General features: G+C 46.9%; 1 protein-coding gene across 8 annotated transcripts in view; it reads right to left on the bottom strand.

Annotated features, from left to right (window-relative positions):
* TSPAN14 (tetraspanin 14) overlaps nt 1-23,761 on the bottom strand; it is a 54,169-nt gene that overhangs the window by 18,904 nt on the left and 11,504 nt on the right. For 6 of the 8 annotated variants that reach the window (XM_060406388.1, XM_004021526.5, XM_060406389.1 and 3 more), the window contains exon 2: nt 8,549-8,646. In XM_060406388.1, coding sequence (XP_060262371.1) covers nt 8,549-8,629 — 81 coding nt within the window. In that variant the 5' untranslated portion in view covers nt 8,630-8,646. Of the gene's footprint in view, nt 1-8,548; nt 8,647-11,357; nt 21,378-23,761 lie in introns of those variants that run through there. The other 2 variants (XM_060406387.1, XM_060406384.1) reach the window with 2 other exon arrangements.

Genomic DNA, 23,761 nt, shown 5'->3' with positions numbered 1-23,761 from the left:
CAATGGAATATCCCACAACAATGAGAATCAACAATCTATAGTTATGTACCACAGCAAGAATGAATGTCAGACAAAAGATGCCAATTCAAAAGACTTGATATGGATTGAAAGTTATGTTGCTCCAAAATTCACATCTTGAAGCCGCAGCCCCAGTGTGATGGTATTTGGAGACGGGGAGGTTAACTGCGGTTACATGAGGTCATGAGGGTGGAGCCGCCATGATTAGAGGAAGAGAGACCAGAGCTTGTGTTTTTTTTCTCTCTCTCTCTCTGCCATGTGAGAACGCAGCAGAAAGGCAGCCACGTGAAAGCCAGGAAGACAGCCCACACCGGAACCTGGCCATGCTGGCACCCTGATTTCAAACTTCCAGCCTCCAGAAATGGGAGAAAATACATTTCGATTGTTTAGGCAACAAAAGCAATGGCATGTGGTAACGGCAGCCCAAGCTGACCGAGACAGGAAGAATATTGGGGCAGAAAAGCTGTGTCTAGCATCCCAACAAAAGTTACCAGATAAGCATGACCTATAAAAAGGTAAAAAAAATCAGTAACTGGAAAAAAGACAGGAATGAGAAAGAAGATGGAATCAGCAAAGACTTTAAAACAGATACTGTAAATATACTCAGAGATTTACAGGAAAATAAGCAAAGAGAGAAACAGAAAATATAAAAGAGATTCAAATGGAACTATTAGAAACAGAAAAACCAACAGTAGAGATGAAAAATTCACTAAATGGGCTTAGCTGCCAGTTAGACACTACAGAAGATGAGTGAACTCAAAGAGAAAGCAATAGGAACCATCTAAATTAAATGATGGAGTGGGAAAAAAAAAAAAAAACCAAACTGAGCAGCATCTCAGTGACCTGTGGGACAACAAGGAATTCAAGGCGGGGATGGGGTATATATTTAAAGAAATAATAACTGAAGTCATCCCAAATTTGATGAAAAATATAAACCCACAAATCCAAAATGCACAATGGACTTCAAACAGAACACAAGAAAACACACCGGCACACATCATGATAAAATTCCTGGAAGCCAGTAAAAAAAAGAGAAACTCCACAGGAAGCCAGGGAGGGAAAGAAAAGATACTTGTATAAACATACAAGATATTTATTTAACCAAATGAAATGAAAACATCTCCAGACGTGTGGGATACAAACAAGCACGGAGCATCATTAAACACAGGCATACCCTGGACACATCTGGGTTCGTCTCCAGACCACCAACACAAGACAAGTCACACTAAACTGTCTGGTTTCCCAGTGCATATAAAGACTATCTTTATACTATACTGCAGTCTAATAAGTATGCAACAGCATTATGACTAAGGAAAAAATGTACATATCTTAATTTAAAAATACTTTACTGCTAAAACATGCTAACCATCATCTGAGCCGTCAGCAACTCATAATCTTTTTTACAATAGTAATTAATCACATATCCCCATTAACAAATACAATAATGAAAAAGTCTGAAATATTCCAAAGATTACCAAAATGTGAGAGACATGAACTGAGCCGTTGCTACTGGGGGAAATGGTGCTGATAGACTTGCCCGGCTCAGGGTTGCCAGAAGACCTTCAATTTGTTAGAACTGCTGTGTCTGGGAAACACAATAAAATGAGGTACTTACACTATAGGAAAAAAGAAAGATCTAAAATCAATGACATAATCTTCCACCTCAAGAAGACAGAAAACAGCATGATCCCAAAACACATAGAAGAGAGAAAATAATAAAAAGCAGAAATCCGCACAACAGGCTGGAGATGGATGGTGGTGATGGATGAAGAGCAACATGAATACACTTAATGCCACTGAACTGGGCACTTAAAAACGGTTACAATTCTAAGTTTTGTTACATAGGTTTTACCATCATTTTTAAATATAAAAACATTTAAAAACTTTTTAAAGAAATTCATGAAATTAAAAACAGAAAAGAAAAAAAAAAAAAACCAGAGAAACATCCTCTAAATTAAAGGAAGCCAGATCTGAGAGTGAAATTTAATTTATAATGACAGAAGGCAGATCAATGGTTGCTGGAGGAGGGGGTGGGGAGAGAAAGACGACAGAAAAGCACAAGTTTCAGGACAGATGGAAATCTTTGATATCTTTATTGTGGTGATGGTGATTATACAGAGTGTATAGCTGCCAACTTAGTGAACTGAACATCCAAAATGGGTATATGTATTCTATTTAATTTACACCTCAATAGATGTGATTTTTTAAAAGCACATTTCTGGGAGGGGAAAGGTATAAACAAGGTGGGAGTAAGATACTCCCCCACAGATGACAGATCACCCCGTCAGACTGAGCCATGCTGACTATTTGCCAGAAGCAGAGTTACACACACCATCAGTTACTCAGCCTTGACACCACCCTGTGAGTGTGTAATAATCACATGTCCCAGGCAATAATCACAGTACACATACTGCCCATCCTTGCAAATTCCTCCTTGGGGGTCCCAGCCTCAGATGCGCCTGAACCAGTGAGATCAGGAGCTGAGGGCCTGCAAGGATCAGCCACTCCCAGTTCAAGTGGAGTCTATAATTAAGCAATCCTTGCCCTCTGTCTTGGCAAGCCAAAATATGGAAAAATACACACACAAACACATACCCGTGTGCGCCAAACAATAAGGGGATCTATTTCCTATGAACTGGGGCAGCCTTTCTGGTGAATATGATTATATAAATGTGTCAGGCCAGTCAAAACAATGGACACACCTTCTGACCCATTTAATCTCACTCCTGGGAACCTATCCCAGCAAATAATTTCTCGTCCTTTCCCCAAAGGCAAGAATCTGTGTTACAAAAGATAATCACAGCGTCCTTATCCAGGATAGTAGGAAAAAAACCTCAAAGTCCAATACGGAATTTTCAAAGACATGGTCAGGAAGTCTACTTGGCAACCTGGAATGCTCTATCCTAAGACCGCAAAATGAGGAGGATACTTTCACCAAGTGAAACTGTGAGTGAGCGCAGACAGGAGAAGGGAGCCTGTAGGAGGGAACACAGTAAAGCTGGGGGGCCTTGTGTAGTTCTCTAGAATTTCCAAGCAAATACAAAAGTTCAGTATATAAAACTGGAAGGGGAAAAGGTACTACTTCTCAGCAGTGAAAGTGAAATACTCTACATCTGTTGTTCCGGCAAAATTCTTAATAACCTCTCTTTCATTCTTTAAAGTTTCCTGACTTGGACCACAAATTACATGCTTACCCTACCCATGGGAGGCATCTGTTACTTTGAAGGAAGGGGCCTCAAGCCATGCTGGTCACAGAACACAAATGTCCATGTTTCTCACCCAGAAACAGGCTGCACTTGAGGCTCAGAAGTGAATTCCTGCATTTTACAAGCAAGGAAGCTGTGGCTCATGTCCCTGAGAAGGCCCAGGGCAGGGGCTCTCTGTGAAACACAGGCTGATCGTCTGTGCCTACAAAGGGCCCACGGTTCTACACTTTTAATCCATCTCTGAAATAGATCCTGGCAAGGGCTTCATCAGAACCTCTGCAGATTAAACTCAGTGTTTGTGGTGGTAAGCAATCCTGGAGTTGCCAGCATCATCGGAATCATCCCTCATTGAGGATACACTCAGTAAAACCAGGGAAGCCCAAATTCTCTCCAGAGTCAGGTGGGGGTGAGAATGAACAAAGACAAAGGCTGCATGCCTCTCTCAGCTTCCCTTCCTCTGCAAGTCAAAGTGAGATATTTCAAGAATTTTAATCATAGTGAGGCTTCCCTGGTGGCTCAGTGGTAAAGAACCTGCTTGCCAATGCAGGAGACACGGGTTCGATCTCTGTTCCGGGAGGATCCCACATGCCGCAGGGCAACTAAGCCCGTGTGTCACAGACACTGAGCCTGTGCTCTAGAGCCTGCGAACAGCAACCACTGAGCCCACATGCTGCAACTCCTGAAGCCCCAGAGACTGTGCTCCGCAACAGGAGAAGCCACCGCAGTGAGGGGTCGGCACGTGGCAACTGAGAGCAGCCCCCGCCTGCTGCAACTAAAGAAGAGCCGGTGCAGCAATGAAGACCCAGCACAGACAAACATAAATAGATAATCTTTTAAAAAAGGAAACTTAATTGTAGTAAAGTACGCATAATATAGGCAATGGCACCCCACTCCAGTACCCCAGCCTGGAAAATCCCATGGAGGGGGGAGCCTGGTGGGCTGCCGTCTATGGGGTCGCACAGAGTCGGATACGACTGAAGCGACTTAGCAGCAGCAGCCGCAACACATAACATAAAACTAACCATCTTAACCATTTTTAAGTAAGACTACTCAGGGGCATTAAGTACATTCACAGAATTGTCAAACCATCACCTCCATCCACAGGTATCTTTCCATCTTGTAAAACTGACCCTGTTCAACAGCAACTTCCCACTTCCCCTTCCCCCAGTCCCTAGTTCCCACCATTCTACTTCCTGTCTCTGACTACTCTACGTAACTCATATAAGTGGAATCATAGAGCGCTTGTCCTTTTGTGTCTGGCTCATTTCACTCGGCATAATGTCCTCAATGCTCACCCATGTGGGAGTACATGTAGGAATCTCCCTTATTTTTTAAGGCTGAGTAATAGTCCATGGATGAGATGGTGTTGGATGGCATCGCCGATTCAATGGACTCCAGGAGCTGGCAACGGACAGGGAGGCCTGGCGTGCTGCAGTCCATGGGGTCGCAAAGAGTCAGACACGACTGAGCGACTGAACTGAACTGAACCGAATATTCCATGGCACGCATAGACCACCTTTTGTTTATCCATTCATCCTTCAGTAGACACCAGGGTGGCTTCTACCTCTCAGCTATTGTGAACGATGCTGCTATAAACAAGGGTGCGCAAATACCTCCTCAAAATCCTGCTTTCAGTTCTTCTTGATATACGCCCAGAAGGAGAATGGCTGCATCATATGGTAATTTTTTTCACTTCTGGAGGAACCATCATACTTTTTTTCCACAGCAGCTGCACCATTCTCACCAATGGTGCACAGGGATTCCAATCTCTCTGCATGCTCGCCAACATTTATTATGTTCTTGTTTTTAATAATAAGCATTCTAAGGGGTGAGAAGTGGTATCTCATTGTGGTTTTGATTTGCATTTCCCTATGTCAAAGTGAGATTCCACCCCAGAAATAGGTCTAACACAAGCAAGGAATGATTATAATTTTAAAAAACCAAAAGAAGGGTAAAAAACATTAGTGTCCTCAAAATGCTGTGTTGGCAGCATTTCCCTGACATCCCTGTGATGAAAACCCCATGAAGCCCAGCTCCATGCTCACCTAGTAAAACATGCAGTTCAGAACAGACACAAATACTGGGGCATCCATGTGTCTTGCCCCCAGTAAGTATTAAATGTCCCATGGGAAAATCTTGGTCCTGAAGTTGGAAAGAGACAGCTTAAAGAACAGTACTACAGGTATTTGCTATAAAGAATGTTACTGTGAAAATAATTCTGGATGGGGCAACCTGCTAAATAAAACCTCTGCTTGTTCCAGCACCTAGAACTGGTCAAAGAATCAACAAGTTGCTTCTTCATATTCAAACCTGCCTACTGAGCCCAGGTCCGCCATTAAGGCTGTCATCCTGCTCCACTGCTCACTGTCAATTCATCAAAATCAAACAAAAACTCTCTGCAAAATGATCCGGCAAAATAATCCAAGGTGGAAGAAGATATAAATTAAACAAGACTGGCTGAGTTGGTAACTTTTGAAGCCAGTTGATGGGAGCATGGTGGTGGTGGTGGGATGGGGTTGGGGGATGTTTCATTATATTGTTTCACTTCTGTATTTTCTCCATTTAAGAAAGAAAACTCCTCTGAGAAGGCATACCATATTACACATATTCAGCAACCTTGTGAAGCAGGCAGCAGGCAGGTGAGAGCAATTCATAAAGAAATTAGCTCATGTGGGAGTCCAGACTGGCACCCAGGAGCCCCGGCTGCGCCATGTACTTATCGAAGGGCTCTACACCCCAGTTCTCAGACCTCACTCCACATTTCCAGCCCCTGTACAGAAGACAGCAAATCTTTGCCTAAAACTCAGCAGGGAGGGGCCAGGTGGCCTCCCCCTCTCATTTTCCCAACCACGCTCTCAGTCCTTGTTTTCCTGACTGTTCCTTTTTGTTCCATCCCATTCTGCCCCAGTGGACACCAACTAAAAAATGATTAGCTCTCAACCACACACATTGCCAATTCTGCAAAACTCTGATAACACTGCAGCCTCCTTCAATAACCAAACAGACCTGCTACAATTCTGGATTCATGAACTCTACAATTTGAATTTGCTGCTGCCAATGTATTATACGGGGTAGGTTAGTAAAACTTCCCAAGAGCACAGAATCTGTTCTGAAGAAGCTCTGAAGAAATGGAGATTCCCAGGCCCTCAGCCACAGCGGCCGTAGAAGAGTTTCACTCCAGATGCAAAAATCAGGATGAGAGTCAGAGGTTGAGATGCAAGGCCAATAAGCACAGCCGGCCAGCTGGCTGAAGGGTACAACAGCTGGGTGGACAAGGCCAAAAAGGTCAAACCGCCAGTCTAAACCAGGTGGCCCTGAACTGTGCATCTGGCTGGCAGGTGGGGACTCCAGGTGGGGCCAGAAGGCTCCCCTCCAGACAGGTAGCAATGCAGGTCTGGACGTCGCACATCTCAGGGAAGGGAAGCCACAGTCCTCCCATTAGGAGGGGTCCACAGGAACCACCTCAAATGTTCAGCACTGCTCTACTACAGGGGCAATGAGGTGGTTGCTAATGAAAGGTTGTCTCGGACCAGAAAAGTCCTGGGGTAAACAGCCAAGCCTCTGAATCCCACCCTATTTCTCCAGGACAAAAACCCACCCCCCCACCCCACCCCCAGAAATTTGGGATAAATCATCAGGAGATGATGCTGGAAAAACAAGGGTGAAAGGCTGAGAAGTGTGGTAAGTCTGCCTTATTGTCAAGTATTCTAGTCCAAATAGGAAATGTCAACATCCTCAGCAGAGGCAACTGTGGCATCATGACCACTCACCCTGTGCCTCCTCCTCTATCTGGTCCCCCCAGACACTAGCTGCAGACCCAGACACCAGAAACGCTGCTTATATTACAGGGCGGTTTTAAAAACTCTCTATGTGTGGTCAAGTGGTCTTGTTCCCCTGCACAGAATCCATGTCTGCCTCTCTCTGAACCAATCCCACCAACATGCTCTGATATCTCTCTTAACCCCTTGACCATCTCCAGCTAGTATCCAATTTCTCTGCTTGTCATTAAGGCAAGAATCCTCGCCTTGAAAGAACTGTCATGAGTCACTGGTCTCCACTCTCTCACATCCCATTAGCCCCTGGACCAGCTCTAGGTGGGTTTCCACCCCCAAGCAGTTCTGGTCAAGGTCACAACCTCCACCTTATCAAAGCCAATGTCAGTATTCTGTTCCCACCCTACTCCTCTCTACGTGAAGGGCTTCTTCTTGAGACTTCCATGACACAAAAATCTCCTGGTCTTCCTTTGACCTCAGGCCACTCACTCACAGCCCACTTTGGAGTGGACTCTCCTCCTCAATCCCACCTCTAGCATCCCCACCTCCACATCCAGACTCCTCCTCTCCTCAGTCAATACACTCTCCTTCAATAATCTGGTCACCCTTTCCTCCGATGGTGACCAAGACTTGCATTTCCAGGAAACAGACAACTCCATGTGTCTGGCTAAGAGATCATTCTAACTCTTCTGCCCCAAATTTCACCTCAGAACTTGGGACCACCACTCATCCCTTCACTCTTCAGAATCTTTCCAAAATCAGATGACACCATCCAACTTATAACATACCAAGTGTTATTAAAAGGAGCAGAAAGTAATTCCAGCTACTTACTGGGAACCACTGAGTCCCACATGACCTGGCTTCTTTGTGCCTGTGTCCTAACCTGTGTCCCCTATGCCCTGTACTCACTCAGATCCAGCCACATGGAATTCCTTTTGTTTCTTGCACATACCAAGCTCATTCCTGCCTCAGGACCTTTGCACATGCTGCTCTCCCTAACCAGCGCTTTCTTCCCAAGACCCCACATGGCTGTGTATTGATTAGTATTCAGGTCTCTGCCCACAAGCCTTTCTTTTGAACGTCCTTCCCAAGCACCCCACCCAAGTGGTTTCTCCTTCCCTGCTCTGAGGCTCTTAAGCTAATACCTCTTCCAGCTGAACACCAGCATTACAAGGGCAAGGCTTTACTACCCTTGTTCACCCTTATCTCCTAGAAACCAGGACAGGGCCTGGCCCACAGTCCAGTGTGCACAAAGGACCTCACAGCTGATGTCTCATTGGGGCATTCCTGGAGTGTGAGTGGAGGGAAACTGGGTCAGAGCCCCAAGCCTTCCTGAACCCCCAAGGCTGAAGAAGGGCACCTTAAACTGGTTTTTAATCACCTTGGCCTTCCCCATCACAGCACTTGATGGTCTATTTTATAATTTACTTGTTACTGGCTTCATGAGGGTAGGGCCATGACTGCCACCTCATGGGGGCCAGGTAAACCCAAAGTACGTGAAGAAGCATGGTTTACTAAGGACAGAGAACACGGCCGCTCTCAGCCACTCACCCAGAAGACGATGTTGTAGCTGAAGAGGAGGTACTTGTACCAGCAGCTGACCTCGGCGTTAGAATATCTATAATAGTGCATCTTCTGAGAAGCAGGATCTACGGAGAGAGGACGAGTGATGAGATGGCAGGCTTAATTTTTCAAACCATTTCCCCAAAATCTGCTCCCCAAGGAAGGAGCAAAGGCAAGATACAGAATCAGACTCCTGACATTCCCAAATTGTTCCCTGTGTTCTTTAAGTAGTCCAGAGAGAGATTTAATATTAATGCCAGCTATAGGTTAGACAAAAATCAGCAAAGTCAACTTTCCATAAACAGCCAAAATAGGAGGAAAATTTTTGTAAGAATGGAGAATAGCAATTTCTAAAAAGCATCTTGTAGACTTCTGCTGGGAACCTTCTCAAACATTTAGGTCATCACCTCTTCATTGGGTATTTATACCCCCACTTCACAACAGGGAAACAAGAGTTCAGAATGCTCATGTGACTTGCCCAACAGCAAGACAAAAACCATAGCGTTCAGGACCCAAACCAAGGCAACCTAGGGGTGGAGACAGCGGTCCCCGCAATCCACATTCTTCCCACCCACTGCTTGAGGCCAAGCAACCAAGAGTTGAGGGAACCAAACGAAGAAATGAGGGCTCGACTGGTGAGAGTCGAGTTTGGGAAGAAGAGATGAAAGAGCAGGTTTGGGCATGACCTAACAGTGGCCAGTCAGCAGAAGTCACATTTGTTCATCTAGTATTTTCTGAGACAACCTCTCAAGCGCAGCCCAAGAGGTAAGGAAGGCAGAGCACCCTGGCCTGGGTGGAGAGATCCCGTGAACTCACAGCAGCCAGTCTTCACCCCACCCCCCCTTCCCCTGCCTAACCTCCCACCCTCTAGGACCACTGCTTTGGCCTCCTTGGGCTACAGTAAAGCTTAGATTATAGAACACCAAACTGCACAGGGTGAAGTGTGGGCCACTCTCCTTTATCTGTGTCCAAAGCCTACAAAGGAGAGTGCCCTCAAAAGGAGAGCAGTCCGAGGGCCTGGTCCACCTTCACTATGTTCATTTTTGAAACACGATGGCAACCCAGGTGGACCCTTAACTCCTCCTCTGTCTGCTGCTGCCCGACAGTGGCTGAAGGGTGGGGGAGGTGCCCTCAAGCTGACCCTCAGGGTGGGATCTGAGGCTCACTGGAAATGCCCACCCCTAGCCCCAGAACTCACCCTACTTCCCAGGGTGAGGAGAGGAACAAGAGGCAACCCAAGGCCTAGGGCAAAAACAAACAAGGCTACTCTGGCAGTGGGGAGACAACCCACCCACAGCTGCCAGTAAGAGAGCAGCTTCTGCGCCTTGCCGCGGAGCAGCCACCACAGAATCCCTTCCTGCCGAGGCAGCCTTGGCGGCCTGGCCCCTGGTCTGTCATGTTCTGAGAAAGTGCTGCCAGGCAGGCACATGAAACCACATCCCTCTGGAAGTGGGTACTCTGACTGCTCCACCTTTCTTCCCAGAGCAGAACCAACCAACAGGCAGAGACCAGACACCACTGCCCGCTGGCCCGCTCCCTCCCAGAGGGACAGGAGTATGGTCAAGGCCCAGCTGGGAGTACCAACCTGCCTGGCCTGAAACCAGCCAGGGAGCGGGCAGTGACCCAGCAGCCCATCCCCACCTCCCCGTCCCACCAGCAGAGCAGCATTTCTACAACACTCCCCTCCCAGAAGGCGCATGAACACAACTCCCGGTAACAAGGGAAGATTCCGAACACGAGGACACCAAAGGCCTGAACACAGCCTGGGCCACACAGGATGGCTGCAAGGAGATGAACAGGAACTCCTGGACAGAGTCCTTCCTTCGGCCACATGACCTGACCCTGAGCAAGCATCTGCCTCTCCAGGGCCTCAACTAAAATGGGGCCGATCCCTAAGGTCCCCAGAGACTGGGGAGGGCTGCTCAGGCAGAACACCCTGAAGTTCAGGAATCCTAAGGGATGCTCCTTGGAGTCATTTAACCTAACCGTAGTAAAGAACTCTGTTCAAAGCTCTGAAGCAGTAAACAAAGCCAGGCTCCCTTCTTTCTCCTGGATCTTGGCTCCACAAAGACACCAGCTAATTAACACTGGCCTGTATGCCTTCCACAGCAGGGCAGACCTCATCCCTGCCCCCTAGCCCAGGGCCTCTGAACAATGATGACCCTGAGGTGACACGGACTCGCTGCGTGGAGATCCCTGATCTCCTTCTGCTCCGGCCATGTACATGGGAGAACACTGAACGGCCACAGGGAGCTCCTTGTCAGGCGGGCTGCAGGGAGCCAGTGCTCTGGAGTGTGGGTTCTCTGCAGGGGGCTGGTTTTCTCACCACCTGTTCCTCGCTCTTCAACTGGGCTTCCAGGGTCTCGCCCCACAAAGACTCAACCAGGAAATAACTCTGCCTTTATAAATGTCAGGGTTCAAACCCACACATAGAGAATCTCAACATCTGTGATATAAACCCCAAGCCTTCACTCCATGGTGACTTAAACACTCAGAACTATACTAGCCAGGTCCATGCCAGGGAATGATCAGAAAGAAACACCCTAACCATGCAAGAGATGATGCGTCACCCTCAGATATGCCTGTCACTCACCCCCAGAACACTTGCTTCAACATTGTACCATTTCTGTTGGACCAAAATAACCGTATGAGGTCTTGGGGTAGGGTGTTTCAATGACACTTATTTCCCCATTCCAACCCACAGAAGAGGAAGCTGTTGAAGGGAAACAGTGCAGTTTAGTCTTTCTTCACCCCCTTGTTTACTCCTCCCCATGGGGAGAGAAGGCGCTCAGCTGACCGGGAGGTGAGGAGAGGGGTCCCGCACCGCGCCACACGCCATCAAAGGAGCAGCAAGGAAAAGCTGTCTCTTGCTCTTGACCTGCCAGCTCTGTCCTGAGACCAGGGTGGGTAGAGAAGCAGGTCCTGAGCTTCAACCAGAAAATCCAGGTCCCCACGTGGGCAAGTTCTGAATATAAGTGGAAGGAGGTAACAGTGAGATTTGTTTGGACCCCAGCCTAAGCCACATCCTCCAACACAGAGCCTTGGGTTTGGGGTGGAATGAAGGCAATGAGCGTCTGAGGTCTGGCTTGGCAGCTTCAGAACCTGAAGGAAGGAGAAAAGACTGATGAGTGCTCCCCCACCAACCTGACGTGTTACCCACATTTCAAAGAACCCCAAAAGGTGACGAGGATGGTGGTGCTGTAACTAGAACCAGACCCGACCCAGAAGTCAGCCAAAATGACTCCAGAGTGACTACGGTCCTCACTTCTCACCATAGTTGTTAACCCGAGTAGAGTCATATCGGAGGGAGGCAAAACTCAGCCCTCTACCAGCTAACAAATTCAGTCAACACCAAAAGCATTTACCCTAAATACCTTAAATACACAGACTAAAAATTCTGCTTCTTAACAGAAGATAAATTTTCACAGCTACTAATGACCACCACAACTGAAAACTCTCCAAAAGCTATGTTGTGTTTTCTGTAGAGAAAACAATTATTTAATTCCAAGTCCTCAAACTGTCTCAACTCCAAAAGTTATTATAACAGAATAAAGCATTCATGTGGCAAGTAGGAGGCATTGTGTTTGTCCAAACATCAACTTCTTAAAACAAGGGGGAAAGTCAGGATTATTTAAATGTTAAGATAGCTGGTTAGCCACCTGAGAGGAATTGAATAATCCACTAAAGTCTATCTAAATAGTAAACACACACACACACTCAAGAACAGGGTATCCTTCACATTTAAGCTAATGGAAGTACAAAACTATCAATATGAAACAGATATGCTTTTAAATTCCCATATAACAATGAAAAGTAACATTAAAATTAAAAAGGAAACAAATGATAAAAATTATCTGCAGCTGTAGTGATTATGATCAAGGTTAAATACTATCTCCAACACACAGAAATTCATACTTAATAGAAGACTGATTTTAGACCAGTGGACAAAGGATATGGGCATTATACTAAAACTGAAGAACAAAACAATTTCTAGATGGAAAACTACTCAAACTCACTGGAAAAGAAATTAAAGACAACTCACAGATATTGTTTTACACTTTTTATTTTCACAAAATTACCACCACTATTGCTGGCAATCCCATGGTGAGGCTATTGCACTCATACCTTGCTGGGAGTGGAATAAACTGTTACTACCCTTTGGTAAGCAATACAGTTATAGACATTCAAAAAAAAAAAAAAAAGAAAAGAAGTCCTACCCTTAATGCAATAAACTCATGACTCAAGAGTTTGCCTCAAGGAAAGAAACCAAAAGAAGAACGAGAATATGAGTTAAGCATTCAAAATCTAAATATCCTAGCTTGCAATTATGAAACAATTTGTAAGCATGTGGTTAAAGGTCAAAATGGAAGCTAAAAGCATGAAAATGGCTTCGTGGGTTGGTAGGCTCACAAGTGATTTTCTAAAAAGGCTTCTACTGTGGCGCTTACCACGACCACCTATGTACTAAAATGTAAACTGAGGCCACTGCTGGTGGAGGATGCTGGCCCCACAAGTGTGATGACCTCTTCAGTCACCGTAAAGAGGGCTCATCTACCCCGGGATTACATTAACTTGTAAGATTGTTTCCTCCTCCATCTCTCAGCTTTATTTAATTAAAAAGGTAGCACATGCTGAACTGTAAAATACTTAGACAATTCAGAAGTGCACGAAGAGAGCTGGCAATGAGCAGCCACTGAGAATGGCTGTCGGATTTCTGCGATGGCCCACAGTAAGAAGCTCCTCAGTATTCTTGCCTGGAGAGTCCCATGGACAGACGAGCCTGTCGGGCTACAGTCCACAGGGTCGCAAAGAGTCAAACACAGCTGAAGCAACTTGGCACACACAAGAAGCACCCTGAACAATCAATCCAGTGCCCACATACTCCCATGTACATCTGAGGTCTGTGAAACAGTACTTGCCCTTATCACAGGCCTCGTGTTCCAGATGTGCTATTTTCATTTTTTTCAAAATTATTTCTGAACATATCCCTGCAAGAATCAATGATTGTAAATGCTGTGTTCAGGAAAAAAAAAAAAAAAAAAACCCAGACCCTAGGCCCCAAGGCCCCAGTCCCTTTCCAGGGGCTCCCTTAACTTCTAGGTGCTCTTGATGTTAACATTCCAAATGTCTTAGAAAATTCAGTACATGCTATTCCCTGGTTTTTCATTGTTAGGTGTTACCTCACCACTTCCTGCCCTGAAGAGGAAAATGTAACCCTACTCCTGTACCAGCCACCTGTCCCAAACCACTCCCCTCACACTCCTTTCCCATATCTCCACTCTAATTATACCCACGGCGACACTAATTTTCAGAGTCTACATTATTAGGACCATGTGAGTCATCACGGCAAGCCATGTAAGCCACGATTACTTTTCCTAGACAACTTTTTGTTCTCTAGACTTAACAATTCTCATTTTTTCTCTTTAATTTTCTATGAATTTATTAATATTCAACCCCAAATTCAATGTCAGTTGTCCAAATCTCCTCTCAATAAGTTCACTCACATCAGATGTTCTAGTTCTTCTTCCAGAAGAAATTTCTCCTGGAACCTTCTGAGCTACTTTAATCTGGACTGGTGCCCAGAAGAACCCCCTTGGCCTCATTTGGGATACAGCCTATAAAAGAGCCAGTCTTTGCTCATCTTTGTGGAAGAAATCTTCAGGGCAAGAGGAAAATTTTTCAGACCATGTATGTCTGAAAACATCTTTACTTTATTTTTATTTGTGAATAAATTTTGGCTGCGTATAGAACTCTAGGTTGGGAGTCATTTCCACTGAGAACACTAAAGGCAGTGCCCTAACATCTTCTACATTCCAGGGTATTGGGAAGTCTGAAACCACTCAGATTCCTGATTTTGTACTTAACCTATTTCTTTTTCTCTGTAAATTTGTAGGATCATCCTTTTCTTCCCAGCACACTGACATTTCAAGGTACTGGTCTAACTGATCAGCATACTGGCCTATCTTCATCCACTCAGCTCAATATTTGATGAGTCCATCTGATATGGAAACCTATATCCTTCTAGGAAATTTTTTTCTGGGTGATTTTCCCACTTGCCTTTTTCTCTGCAACTCCTATTAATGGACATAGGAACCTGAGCTGATTCTTTAAACATCTTACCTCTTCTGCTCTATTATCCATCTCTTCTTCATCTTTCTTGTCTAATTTTCCAGAAAACTCTTTCAAATTTATAATTATTCTAATGATTCGATATTTTTGCTCTGCCCTTATTCTTTTAAAATTTTAATTTTTTTTTTTTGTTTCCTAAATGTTCCTTTTGTATAGTATCCTATTCCTATTTCATGGGTACTTCTCTTATCTCTCTGAGAAAATGTCTAATTTTTTTCAAAATATTCTCAAAGTAGAATATTTATTTCAAGTTGCTCCCCCTGCCCCATTTGTTTTGCTTCTTTTCAAGTTAGGTGCTTTCCTCAGGTATTAGCAATCATTAGTAATCCTCATGACTAAACGTAAATGCCTAAGAGTTGACTAGAAGCACTGAGTCCTTGGGCAGGTGGGTTTCTGTGCAGGGCAGTCTGGCTGGCCCATCTGCTATAAAGTCCCTGTTGTTGGCATCTTTAGTTCTTTCCTCTTAGGTCAGTCAGGTTCCTCAGTGAGGTCTCTTAATCTCCTGCTTGGAAGGTAAGGGGCTGGCTGTCAGAGTTCTAGAAGCCAAGTGGGATAGAAGGCTGGGGGATGGAGATGTTCTTCACATCAATTACTAAGAACAACCGGAATATCCCAGGCCCTTGGTTTTCCCTTCAGCAGAAGGAATCTCCAATGTCTCACTTAAAGGGAAAGTGCAGTCACCAGGCACCATGGAGACAAGAAAGAGGTTTAACCACATGAACTGCCTTCAAACAGTCCCTATATTCAGCCACCTCTGATGCTCCTCCCCTCCAAGCCCCCCTAAAATAATATGGTGACACCAACTCCTACATTTCCAAGTGGGTCACTCACCCATCTAACTCCTGATTTGAACATTTTTTCTTGCTTTTGCTTCCTTTGCCACTTTCCACGTCCTTATAGAGTGATTCCTTTTTTAAAATTCCCTTTATCTTAACTTTTGTGGGGTTTTAGAACTGTGGTGTTGGAGGAGACTCCTGAGAGTCCCTTGGACTGCAAGGAGATCCAACCAGTCCATTCTGAAGGAGATCAGCCCTGGGATTTCTTTGGAGGGAATGATGCTAAAGCTGAAACGCCAGTACTTTGGCCACCTCATGCAAAGAGCTGACTCATTGGAAAAGACTCTGATGCTGGGAGGGATTGGGGGCAGGAGAAGAGGACGACAGAGGATGAGATGGCTGGATGGCATCACTGACTAGACGGACGTGAGTCTGAGTGAACTCTGGGAGCTGATGATGGACAGGGAGGCCTGCATGCTACAATTCATGGGGTTGCAAAGAGTCGGACACGACTGAGCGACTGAACTGAACTGAACTGAGGATAAAGTAAAATTAGGTGTGTTCATTAAATCCACAGATCTCTGGGAAGACTTCAAAAATATTTTAGTTGCCATCTTTTCACTGAGCAAAGTAAAAAAAAAAAGGAAAAACAGGAAGTATAATTTATAACCATATAAAAGGACAAATGAGATTTTGTGGATGTAATCAAGATGAATAATCAATTTACTTAAAATAGGGAAACTATCTGAGTGGGTCCAATGTAATTAGATGAGCCCTTAAAAGCAGAGCTTTCTCCCAGCTGAGGGCAGAAGTAGTCATATTCCAAGTATGAGAAGGATGCAATGCATTGTTGCTGGATCTAAGGCAGGGGAGCTACCTGCAAAGAGCAGAGAGAAGTTCCAGCAGTTCAGGGGAGCCCTGGCTGACGGTTAGCAAGGAAACAGGGCCTCAGTTCTAAAACAAACAACAAGGAACTAAACTCTGCCCCAAATCCTCCAGAAATGAATATAGCCCTGCCAACCCCTTGATCTGGGCCATGTGAGAGCCCCAAGCAAGGAATCCAGTTGAACTGTGCTGACCTGACAACACTATCCACCCATATCCCAGGCTAAAACTCTACCAAGTTATTCTGCTGGCTCCTCCCTACCTCATTCTCCAGACTTGGCCATTGACCAAGATTCAACCTTTCCACCTGACCTTTGAGGCTCCCAGTACTTGTATCTGCCCACAGGCTGATCCCCAGGAAGGGCAGCCATATTCCCAACAGAGTTGGGGGCCCTGCTGCACCTCCAAACAGCACACCATAGGCCTTCGACTTTCCAGGTCCTCAGAGCCCACTGTGAACTGGGGAACATTCACAGGCCAAAGGAACAGGGAAAGGGGAGAAGCCTAGGAAGAGACAGGCGACCTTCAAGGGAAATGGGTAACTGAGATGGTCATAAAGGCAACCCGGTAGGCTGCCTCACTGCCCAAGGGAACCTCACGCACAGGAAGGGTGTCATATCATGCCTCAGCCTAGGGGCACTATCACTCTTAGAGGGGAAAGAGGGCCTCAAGTCCACAGGCTCCCCACTCGGTTCCGACTCACCCTCAGAGTCAGAAGTGTCTAAGTCCTACTCTAACCCATACGCCTTAGGGCCAACTCTGCCACAAACAGTGCAAAAATGAACATGGTGGCAGCAACTACCGCAGGGGTCCGGAAATTTGACTCCTCACTGTGGGAAAACACTACAAACTCAGCCAGGAGTTAGGATGGGCCCCTCAACCCCCCACCGTCCCTCATCCCCGGGTGACAAGCCCTGCCACACAGGTGTTGGGGAAGGGAGGTTCCCAGAGTTCAGAGGCTCTCAGGCCCTTGACTGCCCAACCTGGGAAGGCCTCCAGGTGGAAGTCCAGGAAGACCTGGGCTGCCAGCTCTGAGCCCCACCGGGCTCCCCAGTGGGCCTGGGATTCTACGAGCTTGGCTTCCTGTCTGAAACTCTGTTTTTAACCATCACAGCGTTATGAGCTTCCACCACCAAAACCCCACAACCCCCAGATCTGCTGAGTCTGAGAAGCACCAAGGGGCCCCCCGCTAATCTGGGGGGAGATATCTGTCTCCCGCGGTGCTGACACCAGGAAAGAAGCCAAGAGAGGGACGGATGAGGGGCAGAGGAGGAAGCAGTGAGCCGAGGGCTCAGTGGGAGACATGCTGGGCCTCAAATGGAGGTCACCTAATCCAGCGATTTTCAAACTTACTATTTTTATTACTTTTTAAGCTACAGGAGCTTTTGTACAAAGAGGCTCTGACCCAGAAACCCAGCATGAGGTGTGCAGAGCAGTTCTCTTCAAGTGGCTGGGGGGAAGGGGAGGCTCTATGGCATACACGCTTGAAAATGACAGGTCTGGCCCAGCTGATCCCAAATTCCACATAACTGGGGAATCGCTCAAGGAGCTTTATCCAAACTGCACACAGAGACTCGTTCAGTACTGAGTGTGACAGACCTGGAAAGGCACATTTTTAAGAGCTGTCCTTCACAGCAGACAGTTTGAAGGGACCCCCCACTGGCCCAATCTGGAACTATGCGTGCATCAAAATAAATAATATTAATGCATTTTAACTCACTGAATAAAGTAAGAACCCATGACTCCATTCTAATACTATAATACATTCTAATTCTATAAATGGATAAATAATATATAAATGGAAGAGAAGGGAAAGTTCTTTACAGAAGGATAAATGTAAAAACTTATGTAATTAAATCATCACCATTCAGTAACCATAGAATTCCAGGTTGGGGAATTCTAGAATGACAGAAATAACTGATAATGGGTTCTTAAGTCTGTTCTGGCTATTATAACAAAATACCAGACTGGACCAAACTGGCAGACCAGGCAGCTTCTAAAGTACAGAAGTTTATTCCTCATAGTTCTGAAGGCTAGGAAGTCTAAGATTAAGGCACCGACAAGGTGGGGTTCAAGCCTCATCCTGGTTCAAAGCTGGCACCTCTTCACTGGTCCTCAGTGAAGCAGCAAGGGAGCTCTGAAGGGTCTCTCCTAAGGGTACTAATCCTATTCTTGCAGACTCCACCCCCATGACCTAAGCTCCTCCCAAAGGTTCCAAGCCCTAACATCATCAAGCCAGGCACCAGACAATTTCAATACGTGAATGGGCGGGGTGGGGGAACTCACAAAGACATTTAAACCATAACAGGCTCTAAAACTAATCAACAAAAGTTTGATTAGAGACAGCATGTTTACATGGTCTCAAAGTATCTCCCCATAGAACACTAATTAAGTACAAAGAGCACGACAGTAACTCAGCAATGGAGAAACCCTGCAGATATCACCTGTAACCACCACTGTCCCCACCAGCAATGAGTCAAGCCAACGGCTGTCCCTCCTGCCGGGATGCACTGAGGACACATGTCATTTCTGTGGTGTTCCTGGCAAAAATGCATAACCTGAGTCCTATCTTGAGCAATGGTCAAAAAACAAAACGAAGGAAGAGTTTACAAAAATAACTCGTCTCAAGTGAAATGTAAGAAGTTGTGGACATTTTTCTTTAAAGAAAAGAAGAAAACACTGGGGCAACAGACAATCCTGGGGCCCAAAGGGAGATCTTGAAAATGATGCATCAGGCAAGTCATGCCTCACCTGCCTGCCCACACAGGTGAGAGGGCCGGGCCGCCCGCAGCGGCTGCCATTCCACCTCTCAAAGGACTGTGCAGAAGGAGGCCTGGCACCGTCCTGGCCTCCCAGGGGCCTTCCCTCTGCCGCTGAATGCGAAACCACCTGTTTACATGCAGATGGGGAGCCCTGAGCCCAGATAATCACAGCAGGCCTGTTTCTGAAAACCCGATGTGCACATGAAATGTTTGCATTCAGAAGCGGGTGCGCACAAGATGCGGTTTCTGGGCCCTGTTTACAGCGACATCTCCAACATGGACAAGAACCCATGAACCCTGCATGCTGGGACCTCTGGACCTCAGGACCCAGAGGACTGGGCCTTCTGTCCACCCTGAGCTTCTCCACAAACGGCTTGAGGCAAGGCCACAGCACGAATGGATGAAGCCAAGAGTCCAGCAACCCATCAGTGTCCTAACTCGCTCTGCGAGTCCCTGGGGGGAGAGGCCTTTATTGTGGGAGATGAACACCTTGGGACCGGTTTCTACACGTCCTGGCTGCTGCTGCTGTTGCCAGGCACCTAGAGCGGGGCTGTGGAGACCAAGAACTCGAGTGAGCCCTGCACCTGACTGGAGGGGCTCAGGACACGCTTCCCTCTGCTAAATGCTGTCAGGCAGGCACAGGAGGGCAGGATGCGGCCCAGGAAGGAAGGAGGAGGCGGGAAGCTGGTCAGGAAATGTTCCCTAGAGCAGCAGCTTCAACCACTACAAGCCGGCATGGTGGCAGCCACGAGTCTCAACAGAGCTCTGGGTCAGGCCCTGGGGATGGCACCAAGGCGCCACAGGGTTGGCTGCCCTGGCAGGGCCAACAGGGCTGGGGAATGGGACGCTCCTAACAGCCACGGACGTACTGAGTGACGAGTGGGCCTGCTCTCGGGCAGAAATAAATTCTGCTCCAATAACTGAGTCCTGGGCAGCCCTTAGGGGAGCTGCTCCAACTCAGTACGAGGATGTGATCTGAGTGTCTAATGTGGGTGGGAAATGTTCTCTTTGCAGAGATATCCCACCCTCCTCCCCCCCAACACAAACTATATAAAACTTAGAATTAAACACCTTTTCTTCCATTCCTCCATGCCTGGAAGACATAAAATAAAGACTGTGGCTCTAAGATGTTCAAAATCCTTGTATCCAAAATTGCACAGTTCACTGCAATATACTTTTTAAGACAACCAACCAACCAACCCACTTGACTCCCGAAGTCAGCACTGGAGGGCCACCCCCTAGTCCTGCCCAGGGTGGACAGGGCTCACCAAGCCAGGGCAGAGCCTGGCTCCTGGCCTCTGAGCAAGGCAAACAGCCTGGGGCCAGTCTCACAGAGGGAAGAAAGCAAACTTTCCCAGCAAGCTATAAAAGGTGAGGCCTGCTGGAGAAAAATAAGTAAGATGAAATGCGCTGAAAATGTAGAAGAGAAGAGGAGCAAGCAGGGAGGGGAAGGGAGAAGCAGATGTTTTTAAAAAAAAAAAAAAACAAAAAACACAAATCAGCGATGGGACTCTAATGAAAAAAAGCTGAGAAAAATCTGCAAAGAGATTAGAAGCTTAGTACCTAAAACAGTTCCAGACAGCCAGGGGCATCCCCAGGCTTGGGGCCCCACACTCACCCCCACAGGCCCTCCACCCACCTCTACCTGAAGGCAGGGGGAAGGCAGGCTATCTTAGCGAAATCAGGAAAATCATTTCAAACATTTTTCCCACTAAGAAAAATACTACAAAAAATAAATATACAGTCCGTTTTCTGGACTATTTATTTGAACTCCAACATATACCAAAAATCTTTTTATAGAATGCTTCGTGTGTCTACAAAAAGCAAACAACATTTACAACCTGATTCTGATCTCCTTGTCGCCCAGCTGGGACGGATGGGGTGGGCCAAGTGGCACCAGATGGCCCAGGGAGGCTCTTAGCCCCCTTTCACAAAGGAGGGCTCCAATTACCTCCTCGGCCCGGTGCCCCAGAGTTGACCTTGCCGACAAGCTGGGAGGAGGCACCCGCAGCTGCCAGCTCAGGCGGCTTCCACGGTTCCCAGACCCACCTCCCAGACACCCCCCCAGTGCCCAGGGCTACCTGCTGTGATCTTCGTGTCCCAGAGACGGAGTTGCCAGACCCTTTTAAAGTCGGCAACTTTAAGCAGGGCAGGAGGGTGAAGACAGCTAAACCACAAAAGAGAGAAAACAGTCTTGAAGGTGGGGCAGGGCAGGACGGAGGTGTCTGAGACAGAGCCTCTCAAACTTGAAAGCGCATGCAAATTACCCGGGAATCTTGTTAAATGCAGATTTTGCTTCAGCTGCTGTGGGGTGAGTCTGCAGGGCAACAGGCTGCCAGGTGTTGCCAGCCCAGCCCACTGACAGGCCTGTGGGCAATACTCTCAACAGTGAGGGTGTTTAAGAGGCCTTGAGTGAAAAGCAACAGCGCTGACGGAGCAAAAGGACCTTTAGGGCAAGTGACAGGGGAAAGCTCACCCATCTTAACTAGGGATGTCATCAGCTTTCTTGGAGGGATGCTTTAACTGTGGAATTGGTTTGGTATTTTAGGGCACCCTCACAGGTTATTTTTATTCCCATTTCACAGCTGTGGAAGCTACTCTAACCAAATGTTTATCAAAGCTGGGCTCCCTGCCCCTTGGACGTCTTCCAAGAGCACAGGCCTCCTGTGAGGCAGGGCAGGGCAGAAGCACAAAGGCCAGAGCTGTGACAAGGAGGCCGATCCCAGCCCAGCAGACAAAGGCAGGAAAGCCTGGGGACACAGGAGACCCCCCAGGGAGTAGAGGTTGGGTGGGGGAAAGGCAGATAAAGGGCCAGAAACCCATTTTGCCTCCTGGAATTTTGAACAAAACAGAGACAAAATGTAACCTCAGCCTCCTACCCGCTATTCCACTCACTCCCAGCCCCACCTCCCAGAACTAAAGAGGATATTTAAATACAGAGGGTATCTCCATCTTATAAGTTTTATTTCTACTTTTAACAGCCTGGCCTCATTTTGGCAGGACATAAACAGTCTTCATTCCCTCCTCCCAGGTTTGCCAGAGAGAGAGTGTGGTATGTCCAAGAAAAGGGCCAGTGTTCCTGTCTAAGGCAGGACTGTCTGTCTGTCTGAGTGGCTCCCAATGCCACACTCAGCCCCTGAGGGGTGCTGTATGCTTTGGGGCTTCCAGTGGGAGGGTTTCCCTGTGAAAACCACAGACATCTGGGGAGGTCATCATCACCACTGCCAGTCCCTCAAGAACCTGAGGGCAAAAAAACCCATGGGAAGAGATGCCCTCTGTTTACCCCATCCAATGATATTTCTCCCAAAAGAGTACCCAGAGTTGGCGAGAGGGGCTCAGTGTAGTGAACAAGCATTTTGAACTTAGTTTCACAGAACTCAAAAAGTCACGGCTCAAAAACAACCGAAGTTCATCTGAGCAACCTTTCCATCTTCCAGAGACCTACGCCCATGGAAATGAGTGATCAAGGTCACCAGGAAGGCCAGCGGCACAGCTGGGACCTAACGCTTCGCCTTACCCCCCTGTGCTTTTCCGGAGCAGCCTGCTGCCTCAATCATGACCTTTCCCACCCTCGTTTGGGCCCAACTACCCTAAAAACTAGGTTTCCCTGATGGCTCAGTGGTAAGGTATCCACCTGCCGACCCAGGAGACAAGGGGTTGATTCCTGGTTTGGGAAGATCCACTGGAGAAGCAAAAGGCAACCCACTCCAGTATTCTTGCCTGGAGAATTCCATGGTCAGAGGAGCCTTGTAGGCCACAGTCCACAGGGTCACAAATAGTTGGACATAACTTGGCGACAGAACGACAACAAGCAAAAAACCCTAAAAGGTGCATCTGTGTTTCAACATTTCTGACAGCGAACCTAGCTATTTTTACTGAGTCTGGTCCAACATTTGCTGCAATAAGGGCACTCCAAGGCGGCAACCGTGTCCAGGCCTGGGACCTGCTTCCTAATTTAGGAGGTTGGCTGATAAGAGTCAGATAAGACAGCCAGGCTGATCTCAAGATGGATGGGTTTTGGAAAGATAAAATGATAAACACAGAAAGTAGTGAGAGCTCAGGAGTTCTCATACCAAACAACTCTGTGTCAAAGGCAGGGGGACAATTAGAGACTGCAGTTAAGAAAGCTGGAGATTTGTGAGCTGGGGCGGGCACACTTTCAGAAAGAGTAACCCTCAGCTTGGGCTGTGACCTCACACTGAGTAAAATCAGACCCCCCAGGAGGAAGCTCAATTTGCCCACCAAAAACTGAGGATGAGAGACATTCAAATGCAAAAGGGCAGGGGACGATGGCTGTGGGGGGGAGGGTGTAGGTGGCGCGTGCAGGCTATGTCGTGTCCAACTCTCGCGGCCCCCGCCAGGCTCCTCTGTCCGTGGAATTTTCCAGGCAAGAATACTGAATACCACAACCATAGAGACCCTTCAAAAGAAAGAAAGAAAAAAAAAAACCCGAAAAACAAAAATCACTGTTTTCTCAACTACCCCTGCCACTAAATGCTAAGAGTTTGTCCTGACATGACTCTTTCACAGAGAAGGACCAGGAGGTAAAGGAAGATCATGTTTTGCACTTGGGAGTGGCTTTTTCTGCCAAAGTCCAGAAGGACGGTGCTCCCAAAGGCATCCATGAATTCAGTCTTTCTCCCTCTCTT

Source organism: Ovis aries, chromosome 25 (genome assembly GCF_016772045.2).
Source record: "Ovis aries strain OAR_USU_Benz2616 breed Rambouillet chromosome 25, ARS-UI_Ramb_v3.0, whole genome shotgun sequence".
Taxonomy (NCBI): Eukaryota; Metazoa; Chordata; class Mammalia; order Artiodactyla; family Bovidae; genus Ovis; species Ovis aries.
The sequence above is the reverse complement of the archived record's forward strand: the minus strand, read 5'-3'. Positions and strand labels throughout refer to the sequence as shown.